The 23,441-nt window shown below is 54.4% G+C and overlaps 4 protein-coding genes across 8 annotated transcripts; 3 read left to right on the top strand and 1 right to left on the bottom strand.

The window, feature by feature from the left end:
- Positions 1 to 1,953: 1,953 nt before the first annotated feature.
- Positions 1,954 to 3,495, top strand: TLCD1 (TLC domain containing 1; the record flags this gene model as incomplete). Its single annotated transcript, XM_084237185.1, has 4 exons — positions 1,954 to 2,147; positions 2,473 to 2,555; positions 2,639 to 2,721; positions 3,112 to 3,495. The coding sequence occupies 4 exons, from the start codon at positions 1,954 to 1,956 to the stop codon at positions 3,493 to 3,495; spliced, it is 744 nt and encodes a 247-aa protein (XP_084093311.1).
- A 535-nt stretch (positions 3,496 to 4,030) lies between these two features.
- Positions 4,031 to 6,923, bottom strand: RPL23A (ribosomal protein L23a; the record flags this gene model as incomplete). Of its 2 annotated transcripts, XM_084236987.1 has the most annotated exons (5): positions 4,031 to 4,082; positions 4,306 to 4,375; positions 4,859 to 5,035; positions 6,199 to 6,382; positions 6,899 to 6,923. In XM_084236987.1, the coding sequence occupies 5 exons, from the start codon at positions 6,921 to 6,923 to the stop codon at positions 4,068 to 4,070; spliced, it is 471 nt and encodes a 156-aa protein (XP_084093113.1). The 2 variants fall into 2 exon arrangements, with proteins under 2 accessions (XP_084093113.1, XP_084093112.1); XM_084236986.1 differs by lacking the exon at positions 4,031 to 4,082 and having other exon boundaries at positions 4,288 to 4,375.
- A 1,286-nt stretch (positions 6,924 to 8,209) lies between these two features.
- Positions 8,210 to 11,748, top strand: RAB34 (RAB34, member RAS oncogene family; the record flags this gene model as incomplete). 4 transcript variants are annotated; one of them, XM_084236816.1, is made up of 11 exons in its annotated part: positions 8,210 to 8,355; positions 9,148 to 9,226; positions 9,450 to 9,541; positions 10,358 to 10,423; positions 10,527 to 10,628; positions 10,728 to 10,792; positions 10,879 to 10,930; positions 11,120 to 11,177; positions 11,280 to 11,370; positions 11,492 to 11,599; positions 11,681 to 11,748. In XM_084236816.1, 11 exons carry the CDS (start codon positions 8,210 to 8,212, stop codon positions 11,746 to 11,748), a joined length of 927 nt encoding a protein of 308 aa, XP_084092942.1. The 4 variants fall into 4 exon arrangements, with proteins under 4 accessions (XP_084092942.1, XP_084092941.1, XP_084092940.1 ...); XM_084236815.1 differs by having other exon boundaries at positions 11,120 to 11,201; XM_084236814.1 differs by having other exon boundaries at positions 10,355 to 10,423; positions 11,120 to 11,201.
- A 1,773-nt stretch (positions 11,749 to 13,521) lies between these two features.
- PROCA1 (protein interacting with cyclin A1) lies at positions 13,522 to 22,087 on the top strand (the record flags this gene model as incomplete). The annotated part of the gene is made up of 5 exons (XM_084236406.1): positions 13,522 to 13,609; positions 18,101 to 18,184; positions 20,677 to 20,812; positions 21,087 to 21,245; positions 21,358 to 22,087. The coding sequence occupies 5 exons, from the start codon at positions 13,522 to 13,524 to the stop codon at positions 22,085 to 22,087; spliced, it is 1,197 nt and encodes a 398-aa protein (XP_084092532.1).
- Positions 22,088 to 23,441: the final 1,354 nt, after the last annotated feature.

Here is a 23,441-nt window from a genome sequence, read left to right as displayed (position 1 = left end):
GAGCTGGTTTGTAGGATCGTCTGTGTCTCGACCAGAAGTGAGGTTTTTTTTCTTTAAAGATTTATTTATTTATGCATTTAAAAGCTGGGGTGCAGGCCAGAGAGGGGGTGGCGGGTGAGAAGATTCACCAGAGACAGCGGGGAACAGAACAGGCTGATCTACTGAAATACACTGCTGAGGGGAGCAGCGGGCGAGTCAGGAGAGGTCTGCTGTGCCATGTGGGTAGCTCCCGGCTGGGGCTTGAACTCTTCCTGGAGTGGCTGCAGATAGCTTCATAGTGCTGCGTCTTAACCCCTTGCGCCATTGGGGAGGCCCCCAGAGGGAGTTTGAATTCCAGTTGTGTCCCTAGAGCCTCCTGCTCTATGGAATTCCATAAAAGGGTGGGGGGGGGGAGAAAGAAAAGTGGGGGGAAGAGTGGTGATTAACAGGGTTCGTGTCCCTATTTCTGAGCGGGTGAGAAGGTAAGGAAAGGGTGTTAATCTTCTACTCCCAGCCAGATCCTTGGAAAAGTACCCGAACCTGCCCTCTTGGAATGACCCCTGGACGGACCCCTCGAGGGCCCGGGCTCAGCCTGGTCTCTGGCTCAGGCCCGAGTTGGCTGGCGTTCAAAGCTGCCCTGTGAGCTAAGGGGAGCAGGGGCGGGAGGGTGGGTGTGGAGAGCCGCTCACCCGGGACATTCGTGCTCTCGCCTAGAAACCAACCGGGCCTTCGTTGACCCGGGAGCCCCACAGGGGTTAATATGTAACCTTGGTGCCATCAGAGGAGGCAGAGCAAACATCCACACGACTTGGTCCCTGGGTCGCTGGCGCCTCAGGCTTCTGGCCTTTTCTCCCACTCGCTGGACCATTTGCCTAGGCACGCCACCGCTCCTCGCCACTCGCACACCCGCTCACTCCCCACCCTTCCCCAGTCCTCGCAAGCTCCTCTCCCGCTCTCATCGCCTCTCCTCGTCCAGGCGCCGGGCTACCTAACTCTCCGCGAAAAGTAACCCTCTGCTCCGGGGGCGGGAGGGGATGCCGCGCCACGGTGAGGACAGGCTGACACCTAGTGGCCGCGAGCTTGAACTGCTCCGGGCTGCCGCCTGAGGCGCGAGGGTCACCCCAGCCGCTCGGGCAAATCGGCCGTCTCCCCGCCCCAGTCTCCAGGGAGCCGGGAGAAGAGAGCGGGGACTGTCTGAGGGAGGACTGTGACAACCGCTTGGCCCCAGGAACCCTGGAGCGGGCAGGGAGGCGGGGTGGGGAGAGGTTAGTCAGCAGTTTCCGGGCGCGGACCCCGCGCGGGGCACGGCACGGGCAGGTAAACAGGTCCTGGTGTCCTCGCCTGGCCCGACGCCGGCGCTCGGTGGACAGCGCCCAGGCGGAGAGCAGGGTCCGCGGCGGGCTCCGACACCCCCAGCCGGCCTGGCTGAAAGGACGTGGGTGTGTGACTGGTCCCGCCCAGCTCTGACCAGAAAGGAGTTGAGGGCGGAGAGTGCGATCTCGGAGTACCCGCCCAGGCGGGGGAGCCGTGGGCCGCGGAGAATGTGGGGACGCGGGGTAAAGAGACCAAGCGCGCGAGGCGGCACTCCGTCGGCAGTCGGGAGGCGCCAGCGAGGGGGTCTCGGCGGCGGCGCCCCCAGGACGGCCTTTTCTCCCGAAGTCGGCGGGAACCAGGCGGGGCGGGGAGGCCCGCGGGACATGGAGCCCGCGCCCTCGGAGCGGCAGAGGCGCCGGAGAGGCGGGGGCTGGCGGCCGGGGCGGGGCCGGGGCGCGGGCGGCTAGGGGCGGGGGCAGAAGCCGGCGGGGAGGGGACGGGAGGAGCGAAGGGGCCTAGAGGGCTCCGCGAAAACTGTGTGAGGCTGGCGTCGGCGGGAGAGGCGTCCGGGGCGGAGTGGTCCGAGAGGGAGCCCCGTTCCCTGAACAGCCCGAAGAGGCCGCCTAGAGGGCGGACAAACAGACGGCCGGGAGGGCCAGCATGCCCCCACTGTTGCACCCCGCCCTGCCGCTGCTCCTGGGCGCCACGCTGACCTTCCGGGCGCTCCGGCGCGCGCTCAGTCGCCTGCCCCTGCCCGCGCACGTGCGCGCCGACCCCCTGCGCACCTGGCGCTGGCACAACTTGCTCGTCTCCTTCGCCCATTCCATTGTGTCAGGGATCTGGGCGCTGCTGTGGTGAGTGAAGGACTGGGGGTTGCGAAGATGACCAGGGGATCCCTCATTACTTGCTTTGCCCATTACTCGCGGGCCGACTGAGGCCAAGCTGTCTCACCTGATTCCCTGTTTGGAACGCTGTTCAGCCCGGAGCGGCAGCGGCCCCTGGAGAGGGGGAGCTCATCGGGGAAACGGGAGACACCTGGGTTTCCGCCAAGCCCCTCCTCAGTCCCCAGCGAGCCAATAGCGCGAGCCCAGACTCCTCTGGGGCTGACCAGGGTGGTGAGGGAGTTGAGGGTCCTCGCGGAAGCTGACACGAGATCGCGACTTCTTCCCTCCCTTCCAGCCTGTGGCAGACCCCCGAGATGCTGGTGGAGATTGAGACGGCGTGGTCGCTTTCTGGCTACTTGCTCGTTTGCTTTTCCGCTGGTAGGTCTTGCCCAGAAAAACATTGTTGGTTCTTACTGTATAGCCCACCTCGTGACTTCTCCCCCTTCTCCCTCCTCCACTAGGGTATTTCATCCACGACACGGTAGACATCGTGGTTAGCCATCAGGCTCGTGCTTCTTGGGAGTACCTGGTCCATCACGTCATGGTGAGCGTCAGGGGATGTGGTGTGGGGCTGGGATGTGGTGTAGGCTTGGGGCCAGCAACCCTGACTGTCTCCCTCAAACTTATAGGGGGAGGACTCCTTTCTTAACCCTAGTCACGTCCAGTCCTACCTCTCATACATACTAGGGTGCTGGGAGCTGGCACCCTCTGTGCCCTTAGTTGACTGAGGCCACACTAATCCATGGCCTCACTCAGTATGCTTCAAATAGAGTGGTCAGGGATTAAAATTTAAAGGTGTTGAAATACACATACTCTTATCAGGAAGCAAACAAGGGAGGATTTTCTGGCCCTCTATCTGGTAGCCTTGACACTCCCACTAACTTTTAGAAAAGCCTTGGTTTCCCTAACCTTTTTTCTCTCCCTTGCTTTCAAGGCCATGGGTGCATTCTTTTCAGGCATATTTTATAGCCGCTTTGTTGGTGGGGGAGTCCTCACATTACTGGTGGAGGTGAGCAACATCTTCCTCACCATTCGCATGATGATGAAGATCAACAATGCCCAGGATCTCCTCCTCTACCACATCAACAAGTATGTCAACTTGGTCATGTACTTTCTTTTCCGCCTGGCCCCTCAGGCCTACCTCACCCATTTCTTCCTGCGTTATGCTGGCCAGAGGACCCTGGGCACCTTCCTGCTGAGTATTCTGTTAATGCTGGATGTCATGATCCTCATCTACTTTTCCCGTCTCCTCCGCTCGGACTTCTGCCCCGGGCGCTCTGGCCGCCGGCAACACAAAGACAAATTCTTAACGGAGTGAGAGGCACAGAGCCTGGAATAGGACTCAGCAAGGACAGCAAACAATGGAAGGAGACTTGGCCCAAGCCTGGGGCATCCTCTCCATCTTTCAAGTCTGCACCCACAATTGAAAACACTAATGAAAGCATTCCTCTGAAGTCCTTGTCCTTTCTTGGGCAAGAGGTACGGGAAGCAGACGGACCGGTTGGACATGGTAGATGGGTGTGGGGAGAAGAGGTGCTTCTGGAAAGCCAGCCAACCCACACTGCCCTGTAATGGATGCTAATGAAAACTGGTATTGGTATGTTGAAGGCATGTTCTGCTTCTCATAGGACAACTAAAACTCTAGCCTGGGCCACAATTATCTCTACTACCCAAGCTCCACCCCCTGAGGATTATAACAAGTATGGTGAGGTGATAGGGATGTGTATTCCAACCGGGTAAGTAGACCAAAAGTTCTGCCCAAGCCCTGTTATTTAAGTGTGTAAAGCCTCACAGTATCAACTCCCACCAGCTCAAGCAGAAATTGACATAAAGACAAGAAGCATATATATGGTGAAAAATTGTATTTAGAATTAGCCAGCTGGAGTCAGTTTAGATGATCCCAATCTGAAAAACAAAAGGGGGCTTGGTTACTGGGAGCTGAAATGGGACTATTAAGCTGAAATAATGGTTAAAAAGCAGAAACTAGGTACATGGTAGATTGAGCCTAATGACTAGGGTGCAATCAGTGAGTTAAGACTAATCAGCAAGTCAGGCTTTGGTCACTAACACACACATCATTTACACCCAGGGGCTAAGGGTTAAGAAATTCCTAGCAGAGGAAGCTTACTTTGTTGGCAACATCCAAAGCATCATAGTCAGGAGCCAGTCGAACATAGGCCTTCTTTTCTCCATCAGGTCTAGGGAGGAGAAGGAAGCCTTAGTCACTGCTGTCCTCATTGCCCCCATGTCCTTTCTCCCATCTTACTGCACATCAGTGGTTCCTTTGTTCATGTCATTCTTTTCCAAATAGTGATTTTTCGATCATTTGTGCACAGAAGGGAGTATGGAAGCCATTTACCCACAAAGTCAATTCTCTTATAGGAAATACCACAGAGACGTAAATCCGGATAGTCTGAGATAATTTTTATTTTATTTCGGGGCCTGCCTCAATCTAAAGGCAGCAATCAAGAGCATAAGCACCACCCCATGTAAATCAAGTCCCATAGGCAGGACAACCCATGTTCCCTCAAAATTCCATACTTAATACAAAAAACTGTAGTTCCAGCAGGGGCTGCTCATCTCTCAAGCCTTGTACACTGCAACACCCACTTCTGTTACCAAAAGTGGCACTAAGGAATTTTACGCCAGTCAGGTTTCCTACCTCCCAAGGCCCCACTCACCTGATCAGGGTATTGACCTTTGCCACATCAATGTCATAGAGCTTCTTCACAGCCTGTTTGATCTGGTGCTTGTTGGCCTTGACATCCACAATGAACACAAGTGTGTTGTTGTCTTCTATTTTCTTCATGGCTGACTCAGTGGTAAGAGGGAACTTGATGATGGCATAGTGGTCAAGCCTAGGGGAGAGGCAAATTGGGGTCTCCTGGTCTTGACCCAGCAGAACAAAGGATAAGCCCTCTTTTGGAGCTTAAGGTCCAGGTGCATCAGACAATTAGGTAGCAAATCATTTTAGTGTCAGACTTTGGTCGCTTAACAGTGTCATCATCTGCACCCTGAAACTAAGGACCTGAAGTCTCTCAGTCTGGGGGCTGAACCCTTACACTTGGGCACATTCACACAAACAGCATTTATCCCTTAAATGATTCAATCATCCTTGAGTTCCAGCCCCCTCTATTTTTATTTTACCTCAACCTTTTGGAAGAGCCTATTTCTGGAAGAAGCTTGACTTCACCCCAAGAGCACAAAGCTAGACAATGAAAACCTGAAACCTAGGCTAAGGTTACAAAGATTGTCATTTTACTATGGGGTTGGGTGAACTATTTCTGTCCCCTTGGGTTGCTCAAACTGGCTTGATGCCCTGTTTAACTCATGTTATCTACAGCTCAGGCTAACTTACCAATGGCTTTAACATACCTACAATATAGCTTTCTTCCTAATATTCAAAGCATGGTTCTGTTCAAAATTTTTCTGATTTTGAAGCTAGAGGCCAGTTCTCAATCACACTATATTCTTGGAGCAAATGGGGGCACAAAGTCTGTCAAGTGCTTTCCTTCATAGACAAAACTCACAATCCTGGCCTTTTTCTTGGTTAGCGGTAGGATTAGCAGAAACCCATTGCTGACTTACACCAGCTTTAATCAGTGGTCCCTAAAGTCAGTATTACCAGTAGTGTGATACCTAAATACTCAAGAATCCAACATTTTATCAATTTCCCTCTAATTATTCCTTGAGTATAAAAATTTGAGAATGAAATTTCCACACACTGGTGCAACAAATCTCCTGATCAATCTAGATTCATGCCTTATCTTCAACTTCCCTATAGCAACGGTGCAATGAGGAATCAACTAAGTTTGACAATGCAAGACAAAGAATATCTAAGCCCATGTTATACCCCCAAAGAAAGTTAACTACAAAACTGACCACACATAAAGTAAAAATTAACCCATTAACCTTGACAGTGACTGGTCTGGCCTAAATAATTCCTGCCAATACTCTTAACAGAAAATTAACCTCACACTACAATTAGCGAACCTTTTCAAGGGTATGGGGCAGTACTAACTTGTTTCTCCTGGGAGCACTCTTCCGCGGATATTTGGGTTGCCTTCGGAGTCGCAATGTCTTGGGCCTCCGAAAAGTGGGTGAAGTGCGGATCTTCTTTTTCTTATGGCTGTGGACGCCTTTCAGCACTGCTTTCTTGGCCTTCAAAGCTTTTGCCTTGGCCTCGGCTTTGGGAGGGGCAGGGGCTTAGAGAAATAAAGAAATTTAGAGTACAGAATACAGAAATGCATCATTTCCTGCCTGAAGACCAGCAGTGGGCGCACTGTGCTACACGTGCATCAGCGGTTCCTTTGGAGACATCACAAGTCTCAGGCTATTAAAATTTTTCCATCATATGCACGCTAAGGCAGAGATAGACACTGCTGCCTTACATTTTAAAGTTAAAGAAGATAAAGTTCTAGGCACAGAGCCTTTAGAGGTCTGAAGACATGTCTGTAACCTTTCGCTCTGTACTTAAATGTTAAATTCCCAGGGCCAATTACCTGACTATGCCCGCGCCTGCCGGTCCGGGCTCCCCAACCCCCTTCCCTGCAACCCAGCCCATGCGGTTAGGCCCACGCGCGCCGCATCGTGACCGAGGCGCGAAAAGCAGCTCCGCGGAGCAAACACCCCAGGGCTTAGGCCAGCAACCGTCCCCCCAGCTCGTTAACGCGGCGGGGACCTCAGGCCAGTCAGCCGTGCTCCCCTGGCTCGGCACACACCTTCCTTCTTAGCTTTCGGCGCCATCTTCGTGAAAAGGGTTTCCGAAGCCCGGTCTCACGGGCTTATAGCGTCAAGGCCCACCTAAGTCTCGCGATGTTTTCTGCTGAAAGTTGATTGGACCATCTGTAACGTGGCGGCCGCCGGGAATAGTAGTTAGACGCGCTCACCTCGCGCGCATGCGCCACCCCTCCTCCTAGGACGCGCACGGATGTCGGGGCTTGTAGTTTTCGTGGCGACACGTGTTTATTCGCGGTAGCGGGCGGGTGGTGCGGCTGCCTGCAGCTCTGGGCTGGTCCCAAGCGCTCTCTGTCTGAGCGACTTCCAGTCTCAGGCAACAGGATCGCAGTTCAGGGAAACAGTAACGCTACGTATTGGAATTAATCAACCAGACCGACTCAGGGAGAGTGAAGCAAACAAAGCTCTAGAACGTCTGAGCAATGTGTCCGGGCTCACCTCCTCAGACCACAGAAGTGATAATTGAGGTCCAGAGAGGAGACGTGGCTTATCCGTAACAGAGTGATTTGGTGGCAGAAAAAGTCGTGTAGAGGGGCGGGGCATAGTGTCAGGAGAGGTAGGGGATGGCCACATCTGCCCTTTACCTGTGGCAGGTTTCATGCGTGTTCCCGGTAAGGCGCTTGCGGAATCTCCCAGTATTCCAAACACGCAGCACGCAGGTTTCTCCAGGATTCACTGGTTGTGAATAATTACGGCCTCCTCTCTTTAAGTCATCTTTGCCCCAGTCACCTTTGCGTTCTCAAACTCAGTTCCTGACACGCAAAATTTATTAAATATCTCAGGTTTGTTCTCTGAGGGTCTCTCTACTCGCCCTCCACCTCGCCCTGTCATCCCTCTCCTCTTGAAACCCGATTTCCCCTTTGACGGTGGGATTTGTTACATGCTACTATTAGGGGGAACGCAATATCGGGGTTGCCCTGTAACACGACCCCCTCATCTATTTCTCAGAGAACTGCAAAAAGGAAAAGTCCTTGGGAGAAAAAGAGAGGAGCGCGTCCCTACCCGAGGGGAGTCCCCCCATCTCGCGACAGTATCCTCCCCAAAGGGTGGAGTTCCCGATCCATTACCCCCTCCTTTATGCTCCTTTGAAGGAGGCATCTTGATTTTCAGCCCCTAACCCTCGCCCCCCCTCCCCTCGTCTATACTGCAGTCTTGGAAGAAAAGAACAGACGTCCGGCGTCTCTCCCTTCGGTGGGCACCGTCCCGAGCCTGGCATCCCCTCTACATTTCTCCCACCACCACCTTCCTCATCCCCCCCCACCTCCCAGGCCAGAGGGCGAGCGGGGGCAGAATCTATGAGTCACGATCTGGGCCTGGAGTTGAGGAGGATAGCGCCGCCTCTTCTTGGGCCCCTTCTCTCCCCCTTTCCCCTCCCGACCGGTTCCTGGCGCAGCCAGATGCTGCGCAGCAATCACCGATTCCCCATCACCAATTCGGCGTGGTAAGGGTCTCTGCGGCGGTGCAGCCCCGACAGAGGTGTGGAGGAGAGCGACCTGGGGAATGCGGGTCTGGGAAGATTCCAGCCTGGGTGGGGGCGGTGCAGATGCCGAGTGAGGCGTCTGGGGAGCCCCAGCAGGAGCCGCACAGAGGGGAGGAGAGGAGGGGAGGCCGGGGCGAGCAGCGAGGCCGGAGCTGCCTGGAGAGGGGCGGGGGGCGGCCCTTCTTCTGGAATTTCCGGGGATCAAGTTACAGCGCTTGCCGAAGTAGAGCCCAGAGGGACGAGAGGCCCTGCAGCTGACTGGGCCCCTCGCCCTCTCCAGCAGTCCGCTGGCCTTGCGGCGCCGTCGCTGCCCACACTGACCCCGTGTGGCCGGGCCGCTCCGCGCCCCTGGGCCGCTCTGTTATGGTCGGGCCGCCTCAACCTCGAGCTGTCGTCGGGTCTCCGCGGCCCCGAGTTATTGTAGGAACTATCCGGCCGCGCGTTATTGTAGGGTCTGCGCGGACCCGAGCCCCCCGGGACGGGATCCCTCGCCCCCATCTGGCGCGGGAGGGATCTCCTCGACCTCGAGTAGTCTTCGGGGCGCCCCGGGCCCGGGTGATTGTGGGTTCGCCCCGGCCCCGGGTGATAGTCTCATCCCCGTGGCCCGCGGTGGTCGTAGGATCTTCGAGGCCGCGGGCTCCCTCAGGTTCCCCGTGGCCCCGAGTTATAGTCGGAACATCTCGGTCGCGGGTGATTGTTGGGTCTCCACGGGCTCGGGTCGTTGGGACGGATCAGGCCTCCGCGCCTTCTCAGGGCGCTCCGCAAGGCCGCAGGCAAGATGAACATTCTGGCGCCGGTGCGGAGGGACCGCGTCCTGGCGGAGCTGCCCCAGGTAGGCGCCAAGGCCACGTCGGGTTTCTGGCAGCGGTGGGCTGTGGGCGGGAAGGAGGCGGCTTTAATCTGCAGCAGGGCCCAGCCCTGCCTCCCAGCTAGGCCTGCCGCTTTGGGTGGTCCCCTTCCCCGGTGCACCCCAGCCCCAGGCTGCTTGGCTGCGCGACTAGGTCCGCGAGTAGGTCCGGGAATGGGTGAGTCCCAGTCTCTTGCCTCCCTCTTAGTGCCTGAGGAAGGAGGCCGCTTTGCACGTGCACAAAGACTTCCACCCCCGGGTCACCTGCGCTTGCCTGGAGCACCGGACAGGCACCGTGGGGTGAGTTAGAGGCAATAACAAAGAAAGGGAATCCCAGGAAACCCCTCTAATCAAAACAAGGGTGCACAAGCACCCTCCTTGGAGCTCCTTTTCAGCCTCTGCCAGCTGTGGCTTTGTATGCGCCTGTGTTTCCCCCTTTCTTAACTGCAATGTTGTGGCGAGCACTGTGAGACGGGGTGGGTTAGAAAGGTGGCAGTTGAATTCTTGACACAGAGAAGTTGTCTAACATGAAGAGGTGGCCACTAGCTCTGCTTCCCACGGACCAGCTATGTGAACCCTAGACCGTGCCTACAGGGATAGGTCCCTTTGTGGATAAAAAAAAGGTAATATTGATAACCATTGCCATTAGTAACTGAGCATATACTGTGTGTTGATTACACTCAAGAGTCCTTAATTAAATGGAAAACACCATCTCTTTGAGATGTATTCTCATTTCAGAGATGTTAAAATAGATGTGGGGGGGAGGAATAGGCCTCAGAATAGAGGACATTTCTCTCATAAAACTTTCCTACTACCCAGTAAAATATGTACTAAGCCTACACTTAGAAGCTCTTCAAACTGAGGTACTGAGAAGCTAAGTAACTTCTCCAGAGTCACACAGCTAGTAAGTATGAGTACTGGAATTCAAATTCATGTCTTCCTGACACTGAAGGACAATACACTCCTTCCCAAGCTGCCTGGGAAGCCTGGTGTCTATGGTAACCTCAGCCTAGGTGCAGCTACCTTTTCTGAGCCTAAACACACACACACACACACACATTGGGACTCTGGAGGGTGAAAGTGCCCACTCCTCTTGTCTATTTTTGTATCTAGCAGATTTAAGATCTCCAAGGTCATTGTGGTTGGGGACCTGTCGGTGGGGAAGACTTGTCTCATTAATAGGTAAGAGGGTGCTGGAGCCGAGCTGGTTGTTGAGCTGGGCAGGGTGGGACACACCTAGCCAGCTGGACGGGCTCAAGGTGAGAGCATCTGGTGACACCCTCAGGTTCTGCAAAGATACCTTTGATAAGAATTATAAGGCCACCATTGGCGTGGACTTTGAGATGGAACGATTTGAGGTGCTGGGTGTCCCCTTCAGTCTGCAACTGTGAGTGCTTCCACCACCCCTCCCGCCTTTCCTTCTCCCAGCACCTATACCACACCTTGCTCTCCCCCCACCCCCACACCTATGTTTCACTACTTCCAGCTGGGATACTGCTGGACAGGAGAGGTTCAAATGCATTGCCTCCACCTACTACCGAGGAGCTCAAGGTAAGAGGCCGGGTGAATGGGTAGGTGGGTGTATCTGAAATGAGATAGTAGAGTCAACCTCGGTTTTTTTTTCTGCCTTCCGCCAGCCATCATTATTGTCTTCAACCTGAATGATGTGGCCTCCCTGGAACATACCAAGTATGTGGGGATGCTGAAATGTAATGGGCACTCTGAGAACAAGGGCTCAGAAAAAAGGGGTAGTCAGGGGCACGGGAGGAGAGGAGAAGACTACGCCTAGGAACAGAGACAGGATATTCGGGCAAATGAGTATCACTAGGAGCAGCCTGCCCAGCTTGCTGATCCCTCGCTGTCCACCGTCTATGACAGGCAGTGGCTAGCTGATGCGCTCAAGGAGAATGACCCTTCCAGTGTGCTTCTCTTCCTTGTGGGTGCCAAGAAGGACCTGAGTGTGAGTGTGTCAGTAGGGAGACTTCCAACTGGGTGAGGGGAACCCCTCCCCCTTCCAACCTGACTGACTTTCCCTCAGACTCCCGCTCAGTATGTACTAATGGAGAAAGATGCGCTCAAAGTGGCCCAAGAGATGAAGGCTGAGTACTGGGCAGTCTCATCTCTCACTGGTGAGTCAGGCCTTCTGCTGTGGCATTCCGGCCTACCTTGCCTCCCGCTGCTGTACCTCCAACTGTGCACAGTGACCCCAGGCCTGACACTGCCCTAGCACCCATCTGCTCTCTGTGCCAGGTGAAAATGTCCGGGAATTCTTCTTCCGTGTGGCAGCACTGACCTTTGAGGCTAATGTGCTGGCTGAGCTGGAGAAATCGGGGGCTCGGCGCATTGGAGATGTTGTCCGTGAGTGCCCACCTGGATGAGGGTGGCAGAGAGCACAGGGAACCTCCAGTCCCTCTTCACATGTTTCCCACCCTTCTTCAGGCATCAACAGTGATGACAGCAACCTCTATCTAACTGCCAACAAGAAGAAACCCACGTGTTGCCCGTGAGACCTGAGAGGACTGTCCAGAGATTCCCCAGCCCTAGGCTACTGAGCTGCCTTGACTCCCCCAGAGCTCAACCCTTGGACATTTGCACTGAGTCTTTTTTCAGACCAAAGAGCTGCCCCTTGTGGCAGTACCCCAGAGGGGTCACAGGACCATGCTAGTCATTTCTTGTTCCCAGGTACCCTGCTAGAGACTGGATGCCCCCCTCCTCCAAGGTGCCCTTCATTGAGGAGGCTCTTTGGGTATGAGGATACTTAATGATTCCAGCCTCACACTGTGCCTTATGCATTAAAATCTGTTATTAGCAGTTTGGAGGCTAGAGTCCTTTGTTGGAGATGTGGGATATAGAATGGGTAGTGCTACCTGATTGTCTTGGAATTGGAGTCTCCAACTGGAATTCTGACCATCCTGGGTAGGGCAGCTTGGGACCAGGGTTTTTTTTGGGGCGCGGGGGGCTGCACTGGACACTCGGTGACAACTGAACATTGACTTTGAAAGTCCTTTTGTCCCTTCATCAAAAAATTGGGTATTTCTTTTTCTTTTTTTACCTTTTCTTTGCCTTCCCTTAAAATATGCTTCTGTGAGGGGAATATATTGAGAAATGACTGAGTTTTGGATGCTTTTTGGGCTAATTGAAAGGCTCAGGGTGGGCATGAACCAAGCTCTTACCATCTGTGCTATTAACATCAAACCGTATTAGTAATGTAAACATAAAATTGAGTAGTATCTTTTTGCATTTTAAAACATGACTAAAGAACTAAATTGAGTAAAAAGTAAAATATTTTCCCTCTACAAAGAAAAAAAGATGTGTTCTGAATTAAGAGGATCTGTTTTTGAATTCTTACTGTTCATCCTGGGGCACTAAGGCAGATCATTTATCTTCTCTGCCTCAGTTTCCTCATCTATAAAATACATGATGCGATATCATGGATGAAATAAGATAAAACACGAAGTCACACTAAGTAGGAAACGTTCAAAACCTTAATTTATATAAAAGAAAAGAGTGACCAAGAACTTGGCCACTGTTGACATCTGTCCTACAGCCATAGATTGTAGCTCAGTGCTATAGGAAGTATCTCGGAACAGAGGGACAGGTGGCCGGGTGCCATCCTGGCAGGTCATGGAGGCCCGAGATTAAAACACAGGTCCTGGCTCCCAGGAGCAAGTGCTCTCTGTCCATTCCATGCCTGGTTCCGTGCTTATCCGATCTTATCCTGTCACTTTGTCCTGGAAGGGCTGACTTTTTTTACACTTCCTCTTCTGGTTTCCCTTCTCCCGCGAGCGAGTGTAGATTGGGGGCGGGGCTAGGGCCACGCGGCCGGGTTCGGAAGGGTTGCGAGGCGCACAGCGCCCCGAAGTGTGAATGGTTGGGGCGGGGCTAAGAACGGGGGCGGGGCCAGGGCCTGGGGGTGGACTGAGCTGGGAGGGGGGTCTGGAGAGGAGCTAGGGATGGGACTGCGGGCTGGGCCTGAGCGGCCAAGCTAAGATTTAGGCCTGAGATAAAAGGGGTGTTGCTCGAGTGGCCTGGAGGAAGCCGGGAGGCCCGGATGAAAAGCGCGACCGAAGCTTAGACTTGGGCTGATAAGACCACGCAGCCTAGAGCGGGGGAGGCGGGTGGCGGGTTCGGGCAAGCATGAGGCGGAGTTAAGGACTGAACTGGGGCCAAGCAGAGATTGGGGTCCACAACTGGCTGAGGCTGTGCAGTCTACAACTGGTGGAGGCTCAGGGCTAGGCTTGTGTGAGGAAGAGTCTAAGGGACGAGAGCTGGGCTGAGCAATGTGGGTCAGGACGACTCTAAGGATCGAAAGGTGGACTAAGGAAAAGGCCGAGGATGATGCCAGCAGCTGGGATGAGAGCGACCCTGGTGAGGGGGGCGGGGCGGCGGAGGGGTGGGCTTCGAGCTGGGGGCGTGGCACGGGCTGGCCGCGGGGTGCCCGAGGGTGTAGCCCGAGGGGCGCCTGCCGGGGGCGGGGCCGGGTGCCGGCGGGGGCGGAGTCAGGGCCTGGGGCGGGCTCACCTCGAGCCGTGAGCAGGGATGGAGGACAGGGGTCCGGGGACCTGGAGAATCGTTTGCGGGTCGGGCCGGGCCTGGCAGTCTGGCTGGTGCCAGAGCTGCAAACGACAGGATTTAGGGCCGGAAGGCTGTGTTGTGCCGCCGCGGGGAGGCGGGGGGAGGGAGGGGGGCAGGGGGCAGGGGGAGCGCTGGGCGCTCACCAAGAAGTGCGGGGCCTGACCCGAGCCCATGGTCCAGGGCCCACCCCGTCGCCTGGGCTGGGGCGGCAGGTTCCATCACTCTGCGGGCAAGAATTCTGGCGGTTCCACGTGTGACATCACAATCACAGCCGCCTCCACGTGGGGCGGGGCTGGGGCGGCATTTCCCTGGAGACGCCCGCCCAGCGCCCTCTCCCCTCCTTCCCCCGTCCTCCCCTCCTCCTTCCCTCCCGCGCTCCTACCTCTCCTCTCCCTCCGCATCCAGCTGCTCTCGCTCAGCTTGGACCCCATCCCCCGTGCCTCAAGGGCGGCTTGAGCAGCTCAGCCCGCAGGACCGGGAGGATTCTGTACAAATGAGCATCACCTGTGAGTTTCAAATTAGGCCTCTGCCCTGATTACTGCCTAACCTAGTGAGAGACCAGAGACCCTCTTCCTTTCAAACTTTCATCCTCATTCATTATGTTCCCCTAAATCTAACCCCAGTCACTTCTGCGGCAGGAGCTCTGGACGGGGCTTCTGTGAAACTAGAGAGCAGATTTTCTTCCTCAGATCTGAAGAGAGTTATTAAATCGTCTCCTTGGCAGAGTTGTGATTGTTAGGGCTACTTAGGGGCTTGGGGGAGATAGTCAGTGCACCCTGCATATGGGCTTCTTTTATGGTAACTCCGGAGAGAGCAAGGACTGTGGAGTCAGACAAAGCAGAGTTTGAATCCTTTTTTTTTTTTTTTTAAAGATTTAATTATTTATGCATACAAGAACTGGGGTACAGGCCAGTGGTGCAGGGGGTGAGAGGATTCACAAGAGACAGAGTGGGGAACAGAACAGGCAGGCTGACTGAAACACACTGCTGAGGGGAGCAGCGGGGGAGACAGGAGAGGTCTGCTGCGCCATATGGGTTGCTCCCTGGAGGGCCCAGGATTGAACTGCAGAGGCTGCAGACAGTCCCACACCGCTGTGCTCAACCCCTTGTGCCACCAGGGAGGCCCCTAGAGTTTGAATTCTGACCCTCACTCAGGCCCCTCTGGCCTGACCTTGAGTCCAGGCAGGATAAGGAAGGCTGTGAAGTCAGGACTATGTAAAACCAGACGAGAAATTGGCTGTGCTTGAGTTGAAAAGCTGGTGTGCTAGGCAGGGCAAGTTTGGGACAGGAACCCTAAGTAGACACATCTGAAAGAACACAGGCTATGGAGGCCAGAAGTCTGGTTTTGAGTCCTGCATCTGCCATCTATTAACTTGTGTCTTTGGGCAAGTTACTTATTGTGAATCTCTGTGACCCCAGCCATAAAATGGGCTGGGGCAAGGATGTAGAATAATCAGATTTTAAAAGCTCAGAGCAGTGCCTGACATCGGGAAGATACTCATCCTTGGCCAACTCTCTTTTCCTAGAAAGTCTCCATGTTTGAACCCTGGGCATAATCTCCAATGTCATAAACTCTGTTTCCAGCAGTGGCTTTATTCTGCTCTATTCATGTATTCAGTCAGCATTTACTGAGCAATTTCCACATCCCTGGATATATAGGTAGGCAGATAAAATACAGGCCTATTCTCAAGTTACTACAGAGTAAATATATGAAGTAAGCTGGCATAGTAAAGGACCAGAAGATTTATGTGACCAATTCTACTTAATCAGCATTGTTCTTTCCAAGATGAGCAGGTGTTTGTGGGGCGTGAGAGGCAGGAAAAGAAGAGTGGAGGAAGGAGGGGTGCAAGGAAGAACCTGTAATGGAGGAAGGAACCAGAACCTTGTTCCTGGTATGTGGGGGGGTGGGGGGAGGTCAGTTACATTGTGACATCTCACCGTAAGGGCAGTGGAGTGCTATTAAAGAAGAGGAATGTGAAGGAGTGGCTGGCATTCTTTCTGGAAAACTTAAGTCTGGCTTAAGCGAGGATTGGAGAGGATTGGACCAAGGTAGTGAGACTGGAGCCAAGTGGGTTAAGACAGGAAGGGGCTGCTGGGACTCTCTTGGTCAGAGATAATGAAGATCCAAAACAAGACAGGCAAGTGAAGGGTCAGGTAGGCTTGGCAAGAAACTTGGTCATCAAGTTGGTGCAGAAGTGAGGGAAAGAATGATCCCTAGATTTCTAGCTGAGGTGTTGGGTGCTCTGAAGTGGAAGATGTAGGGTAGGGACAAGCTGGGGGGTTTATGTGGGATTTGCTGGTCTAAGATGTTTTGCGGACACAAAAGAAGATACTGGCTATGTGTTCAGGAAAGCGGTCTGGATTAATGACCCAGATGTATGTCATTTTACTGGTGAATGTTGAAACCATGGAAGTAGATATCATTTTTAAAGATTTCTTTATTTATGCATACAAGAACTGGGGTACAGGCCAGAGACATTGGAGGTGAGAGGATTCACCAGAGACAGAGTGGGGAAAGAACAGGCAGAGTGACTGAAATACACTGCTGTATTTACTGAAATACACTGCTGTAAATATACTGCTGAGGGGGGGCAGCAGGCCAGTCAGGAGAGGTCTCCTGTGCCATGTGGGTAGCTCCCTGGCTGGGGATAGAACTTGTGCTGTGGTGGCTGTGGGCAGCTTCACAGGTTGTGTCTTAACCCCTTGTGCCACCAGGGAGGCCCGTAAGTAGATATCATTATCCAAGATAGCCTTTAGTATGTTCTGAAGAAGCCAAAGCAGAACCCTGGTAATCGTCAGTTTAAGGCAGAGGAAGAGGAGATAGCAAAGGAGTCAGGAAAGAACTAAAGGACTACTCAGAGAAGAAAGATGAGAGAAGTCTGTCATAGGAGCCAGAGGCACAGAACTTGCAGAAGAGAGTGATAGGTCAATAGGGTCAAATGAGGTGAAATAAAGCTATCGGATTTGGCTCTTGGGAAAATCATCGGTGGTCTTTCCCTGGGCTTTTCTAATAGAGGGACCCAGATTACTGCTATGTTGCAAGTGGCTGGAGAAGGAGAGAGGGGGAAACTGAGCTCCGTGCTGGGCCTCCTTCACTGATACCTAGTGAAGCTATCCCATGTCTGTTAGAAATGTGAATGAAGAAACTTGAAGAGGGAAAGGGGTGGGCTTTTCAAACTTTTGTAGAGAGAAAAAGCCATTAAAGGGAGAGGGGGGCCTCCCTGGTGGCCTAGTGGTTAAGTCTCAGCGCTATCACCGCAATCACCCACCTCTACAGGCTGAGTTCTGTCCCCGGCCAGGGAGCTACCCACATGGCGCAGCAGACCTCTCCTGTCTTGCCTGCTGCTCCCCTCAGCAGTGTATTTCAGTCAGTCTGCCTGTTCTGCTCCCCACTCTCTGGTGAATCCTCTCACCCACTGCACCTCTGGCCTACACCCCAATTCTTCTATGCAAAAAAAAAAAATTAAAGCTGTAGAAGGTGAAAATTCGGGCTAGAACCTGGAGTTCAGGTGTTTTGGGCAGGAGGAGGAATACTTTGGAAGGCTGGAGGTGAGTTGATGAGGGTGGGAGCAGCCACAGAAAATGCTGCTGAAATGATCTGCTGCGAGGAACAGTAGCAGGAGAGGAGTTTCCAGGAAGTGCTTGAATTTTCATTCATTCAATACATTTGGAGTACTTTCTGTGCTGTGGAAAACAGAAGGAACTGACTAGGGCCAAGTGCCACTGAAGGCGCAGCTGAAGTCCCTAAGCAACCGGCTTCCCTTCCTAACTTCAGTTCCAGTGCCCAAAGGACGAAACTAATTGTGGGAAAGGAAAAGGGCAGGCTCTACCCTGGTTGCTGATGGAGCTGTGACCCAGTTGGAATTGTGCTCGCGGACACCCTCTGACCAGACTCCGCAGCCCTGGGACAGTTCCTGGCACAGGCCCTCTTTGCCTAGAGTCGGGCTCACTCCTCTTCATTACCCCAGAGTCAGTTTCTGCTGAGCTTGTTTCCAGACTTCGCCCTCACCCCCACCATCTCAGTGGGTGTCCTTGTGTGCTCTCTCACAGCCTTCCTCCCCACCCTTTCCCTTCCTGTCATGTCTGCCTCACACCCTGTGGTGACCTGTTCACATACCTCCCCTCCCTACCTCCCCCAGGGGGAGGGCTAGCTGTGCTGTTTTTTAATCTCTGCATCTTGGGGTGCAGGTGCAGCTGGGGCCTGACACCTGGAGCTTCTCAGGAGTTGTTTGGTGAATGAATGGCATGGGGAGGGGGCTGCTGCTGCTACTCTGTCCTCTCTCAGATATAAACAGGTTACCCAGCTGGGAGCGAGGACATCTGCTGGCTAGCGTGGCTTCTAGCACCGATACCTCTATCTTCTCTGAAGGTGGGTTCCGGGGAATCTCCCGCCCCAGGGCTCCCCCCAACCCCCACTCCCATCTTCTCATCCCTCCTTGGGAAGTGGACCCCTGGTGGCAGGCAGGAGGGAGGACAGTGTTTGAGTCCCCTCACTCTCACCCGTCCCCTAATCAGGCTACACAGGGAGGGGCCCTTTCCTAGTGGCCACAATCACCCTTTTTCTTCTGCGTAGCACTTTATTTTTTTAAAAGATTTATTTATTTATGCATACAAGAACTGGGGTGTAAGCCAGAGGTGTGTGTGTTGGGGGGGGGCAGGTGGAGGTGATGAGAGGATTTACCAGAGAGTGGGGAGAACAGGCAGATGTACTGAAACACATTGCTGAGGGGAGCAGCCGGTGAGGCAGGAGAGGTCTGCTGTGCCAGGTGGGTTGCTCCCTGGCCAGCTGGGGAGCTCTGAACTCAAAAGTGCTGCAGTGGCTGGCAGTAACTTTTTTAAAAATTTTTTTTATTTATTTATACAAGCACTGGGTACAGTCAGAAGCACGGAGGGTGAGAGAATTCACCAGAGCCAGAGTGGGGAGAAGAATAGGCAGACTGACAAAGTACACTGCTGAGGGGAGCAGCGGGCGGAGAGGTCTGCGCGCCATGTGGGACCCTCCTCCGGTGGCCGGGGAGCAGCCGGGGATTGAACCAGCGCTGCAGAGGCTGCGGGCTGCTTCGCAACCCAGCACTCAACCGCTGCGCCACTAGGGAGGCCCCCCCTTTTTTTTTTAATATTTATTTATTATACAAGAACCAGGGTACAGGCCAGATGCACAGGAGGGTGAGAGTATCCACCAGAGACAGAGTGGGGAACACAACAGGCAGACTGATGAAATACACTGCTGAGGGGAGCAGTGGGGCGAGACAGGAGAGGTCTGCCGCACCATGTGGGATTCTCACCAGCGCTGCAGAGGCTGCAGACAGCTTCACAGTGCTGCACTTAACTGCTTGCGCCACCAGGGGAGGCCCTCTTGCCCCGTTCTACATCTCATGGGGCCAGATAAAGGCACAGTCCTCCCAGACTATTTTTTTTTTAAAGATTTCTTTATGCATAGAAGAACTGGGGTTTAGACTAGAGGTACAGGGGGTGAGAGGATTCACCAGAGACAGAGTGGGGAGCAGAGCAGGTAGATCCACTGAAATACACTGCTGAGGGGAGCAGTGGGCAAGACTGCGCCATGTGGCTCAGCTCCCTGGCTGGGGACTGAACCCAGGCAGTAGAGGTGGGCCATTGTGGTGATAGAGCTGACACTTAATCTCTGCGGCCCCTCCGCACCCAGCCTATTTGGAGTGGAGTCATAGCAACCCATGCTAGACTGCCAAGGAAGTGGGGGTGAGCAGAACTAGAGTGAAGGGGAGAGCTTCAGGAAGGTGTCTTGTCCTCAGCCCTGGTGTGAGTCCTTGGGCACCTGGACTCACTTCATGGGTTTATCTTTTAGACGACAGTGCCCCTAGGCAGAGCCATTGGTAGATTGGTGATTCCAGCACTACTAGTGGCGAGGCAGTGGGGGTGGAAGCTGGGAGACTTCAGTGTTCTGTCCAGGGCTTGCGTTTAGCTGAACAAAAGAAGTGGGAGAGCCTCCCTGGTGGCGCAGCTGTTGAGTGCTGGGCTGCGAAGCTGCCTACAGCCTCTGCAGCGCCACCGGTTCGATCCCCGGCCGCCGGGCTAGGATCCCACATGGCGTGCAGACCTCTCCTGCCACCCCCGCTGCTCCCCTCAGCAGTGTATTTCGTTGGTATCTGTTCTGCCGACAGGGGTGGAGGGCTTGGGTTGGGGTGGCTTAACTGTGACTCAAAGAACTAGGTGAGTAGAGCTGGGAAAGAATTGAAAGAGTATGGGGAGAGAGAGACGTGAGAAAGTGGGGGGGCAGGTGGGAGATAACAGGGCTTGGAGAAGAGAGGAAGGGAAAAGGGAAAGGCTTGAGCCACGGATGCCCATAGCAGACCTTGGTGCTAGATTGGCCTCTGTGAGGGTCTGACGCGGGTCTCCCAGGCCCGTGCGGGCAGCCATGGAAACTGAGGGTGCGGCACCTGCCAGCTCTAATCGCTGGGACTGCAGTGGTGTGCCGGTCTCCAAGCAGCTCAGCAATGTGCCACAGCAAGGAGGGCCTTCCCCTCCAGGCACCCTGTAGAGTGGGGTAGTTGTCATTTGGAACAGCTGGGTGAGGGGCAGCGGGCATCAGTGGAGGGCCGGCCCCCGCAGAAGGGAGGGAAGAGAAGAGGCTGGTGTCACAGGACAGCAAGGGGGACTTGCTGAGGAAAGAACCTGCATCTGACATTTTCCTGGAAGCCCGGGGGTGGGCAGGAGGTTCATGCCGTGGATAGAGTGCTGGGTCTGGAGTTCCTACGGGGCTGAGTTACTGCTGCTGACTGCAGGAGTGCCAGTGGCGTGGCAGTTGGTGAGGCTTTTAGACTGAGACCAGAGGGCTGCGGTTGTGGCCAGCAGTGTGACCTAGACCCTGACCTACCTCCTCAGGTGAACTCAAGGACACTGACAGATGCTGCTGGCAACATAAGCCATGCAGCGGGCACATCATCCGCCCCTTCCCTTCTGACTACGGCCACCACAACTTGCACGTGCACACCATCAGCTGCTGTGACTGTGACTGTAGGTAAGGGTACACTTCACGGGGGTGCGGCAGCGCAAGCCCTAGGGGGTCTCCCTGAGCTGAACTAGGTCTAAACGTCACTGTGGTCCCCCTCCAACCTTTGACCAGGCACTGCCAGCCCTGCCCTGCTTTGTAAACCTGGCTGTGCTCCGAGCGCAATGGGGAGGTCTTTTGGAAGCCTGGGCTGGGCCCCGTGCAAGCCTACTGTCCCTCAGCCTTCTTGCTCTGGGCCGCTGGGGGGCCATGGAGGAGCTAGGCTGAGTCCCCTCTGTGTCAGGCTGAAGGACTGCTCAGAGAAGACAAATAGCATCACCTCCCGAAATGGTGGCCCAACCTGCTCCAGAGATGGGGGCTCAACCTGTTACAACATCATTCAGACCCCGTGCTTTGAGTTCATCCCAGAGGAAGAGTGTGTAGAGCGCTTCTGGTATGGCTGGTGAGTGCCAGCAGGCTGACGGGGTGGCTGGGAGGGAACAGGAGGCTCTTCTCTGTGAGTCACTGGCCCCCATTCCCTGACAACTTTCTTATCCTGTTCCTCTCCCTCTGAGGTGCAAAAGCTACAGGCCTGTCTCTGTGGCAGTGATCCACCATCCCATCCACCACGAGTGTAGGGCAGATGACCTAAATGAAGACGAGGCAGAGGAGGAGGAGGAGGAAGAGGAGGAGGAGGAGGAGGAGGAGGAGGAAGAGGAGGAGGAAGAGGAGGAAAGCAAGCCCCTCATCCCAGCCCAGGTGGGGCCGACCGCCACACCCACACCCACACCCACTGACACAGGCCCAGGCGTGGGTCCTGTCACAGGCGCCCCTGACTCAGCAGCTCCCATCACCATCTGGCGCTCTGAGAGTCCCACTGGGAAGTCCCAGGGCAGCAAGGTGAGCAAGAAGGTCAAGAAGAAAAAGGAAAAAGAAAAGGATGAGGAGACAGATGAGAAGACAAAGCTAAAGAAAAAAGTCAAGAAGACCAAGTTGACGAAAAAGAAAAGCCCGGTTAAATCGGAATCGTCACCCCCAGACTTGATTCGAACACTAAGCCCAAGAGAGCTGACTAGGATGTCAGAGTCCAGCCCAGAGAGCCGGGGAGAACTGGAGAGCGAGGACAGTTACAGTGACCCCAAGCGTGAGGAGCCCCCCTCCAGTGAGGAAATTGTGGAATCTTCATCACCCAGGAAGAGAGAGAAGAACATGATCCAGGCCAAGAAGCCTGGGGCGAAGCCCTCACCAATCAAGAAGGTCAACAAGAGGAAATCTCCCCCAGGATCAAACCCCAATCTCAGTTGAGGCCAGGGGGAGCAGGTGAAGAATAAATTCAATCAAGTCTGTAGCTGAACCCCTGCTGCTGTTCTCTCTCCCTCTTATCTGCCCCCTCTGGGGGTGGGTGGTTGCTCTGGGTATTGCTGGAGCCAAGGCGCTGGGGGCTGCGGGGGTTCCTGAAGGGCAATCTGTCTTCCAAGAGAAGTAGGTGGGAAGGTAGGTGGATGGCAGGGGTGAGGCACAGCCTATTTCTCTGTAACATCCTAGGCCTGGGGCAGAAGAGGGTGGGGTAGGAAGGCGGCTTCCCATCTGCTGGGAGACTGGTCCGTGTGATATCCACCCCGGGACGGGCAGTACGTCTGCAGTGATACCCCTAATAAACTGAACCTTTTAACCCACTTTGTGCCACTGTGCCTGGCCTTTCCTCTTCTGGTGGCCAGCCCTGGGGAAGGTGCTGGTGGCAGCAAAGGGAGTATGATTGTCCCAACTGGTGTGGCGTGGCTCCTGCTCGGCCCTTCTAGACTTGTGTGTGCTGAAGGGAATGGAACCAAATTCCTGGCATAAGGCCAACCCCTCTCCCCTAACTCTTGCCAACAAATAGCCAGAGATCTTGAATGAAGAAAAGGGGGATAGCCTCACTTTCCTGGCAGATTTGCAAAGCTCAGATGAGACGTTGGGAGAGCAGGAGTCCAGAACAAAAGATACAAATGGGCTGGGGAAAGGGACCAGGGCAGAGGACTTCCCTGCAACATCCCAGCTTCCCTTTACGAGGCCAGTGTTTGTGTGGAAGCAGGCAAGCAAGGGGTCTGTCCTGAGCTAGATGCACTAGATAAGCGTAGAGGTATCGTCAGAGACCAAGGCCCAGGCCGCACCAAGTGGGGAGTTACAGGGGCTGAAGTTGCGAAACCCCGGTTTACTTGTGGTCTTTCTCCAACATGGTGGAGAAAGACAAGTAGGCAGAGGGGGTGGGGGTGCTGTGTGACAGAAACGGCTAGCATTTACTAAGCACTTCACACACTCAATCTGAGTCCTCACAGCAGCCCGACGGGGTAGGTATCACCAGCTCCCTTCCACAGTTCAGCAGCTGGCTGAGAGACAACAGGGGCTTGCTCAGGGTCACAGGGCTGGGGAATGGAGCAGGCACGCAACCCGCTATATCTTGCAGAAACCATTTCTTCCGAGTCACTGCTTCACATTGGTCTGGAAAGGGAGCCAGGGGAGCCCTCCATTCAAATACCGCCTTGAAAGCCACCCCTAAGAGCCAGAGAGTTGAACAGAGAGGCTTTGCCAAGTGCTCTGTAGGAAACACTGTTTATTCAAATGACAGGCAGGAAGCGGTGGCTGCAGGTGGGTGAAGAGTGGTCAGATGGGGGCTGGGCAG

The sequence above is a fragment of the Talpa europaea genome (assembly GCF_964194135.1).
Source record: "Talpa europaea genome assembly, chromosome: 7".
Taxonomy (NCBI): Eukaryota; Metazoa; Chordata; class Mammalia; order Eulipotyphla; family Talpidae; genus Talpa; species Talpa europaea.
This window is presented reverse-complemented; position numbering and strand designations above follow the sequence as displayed.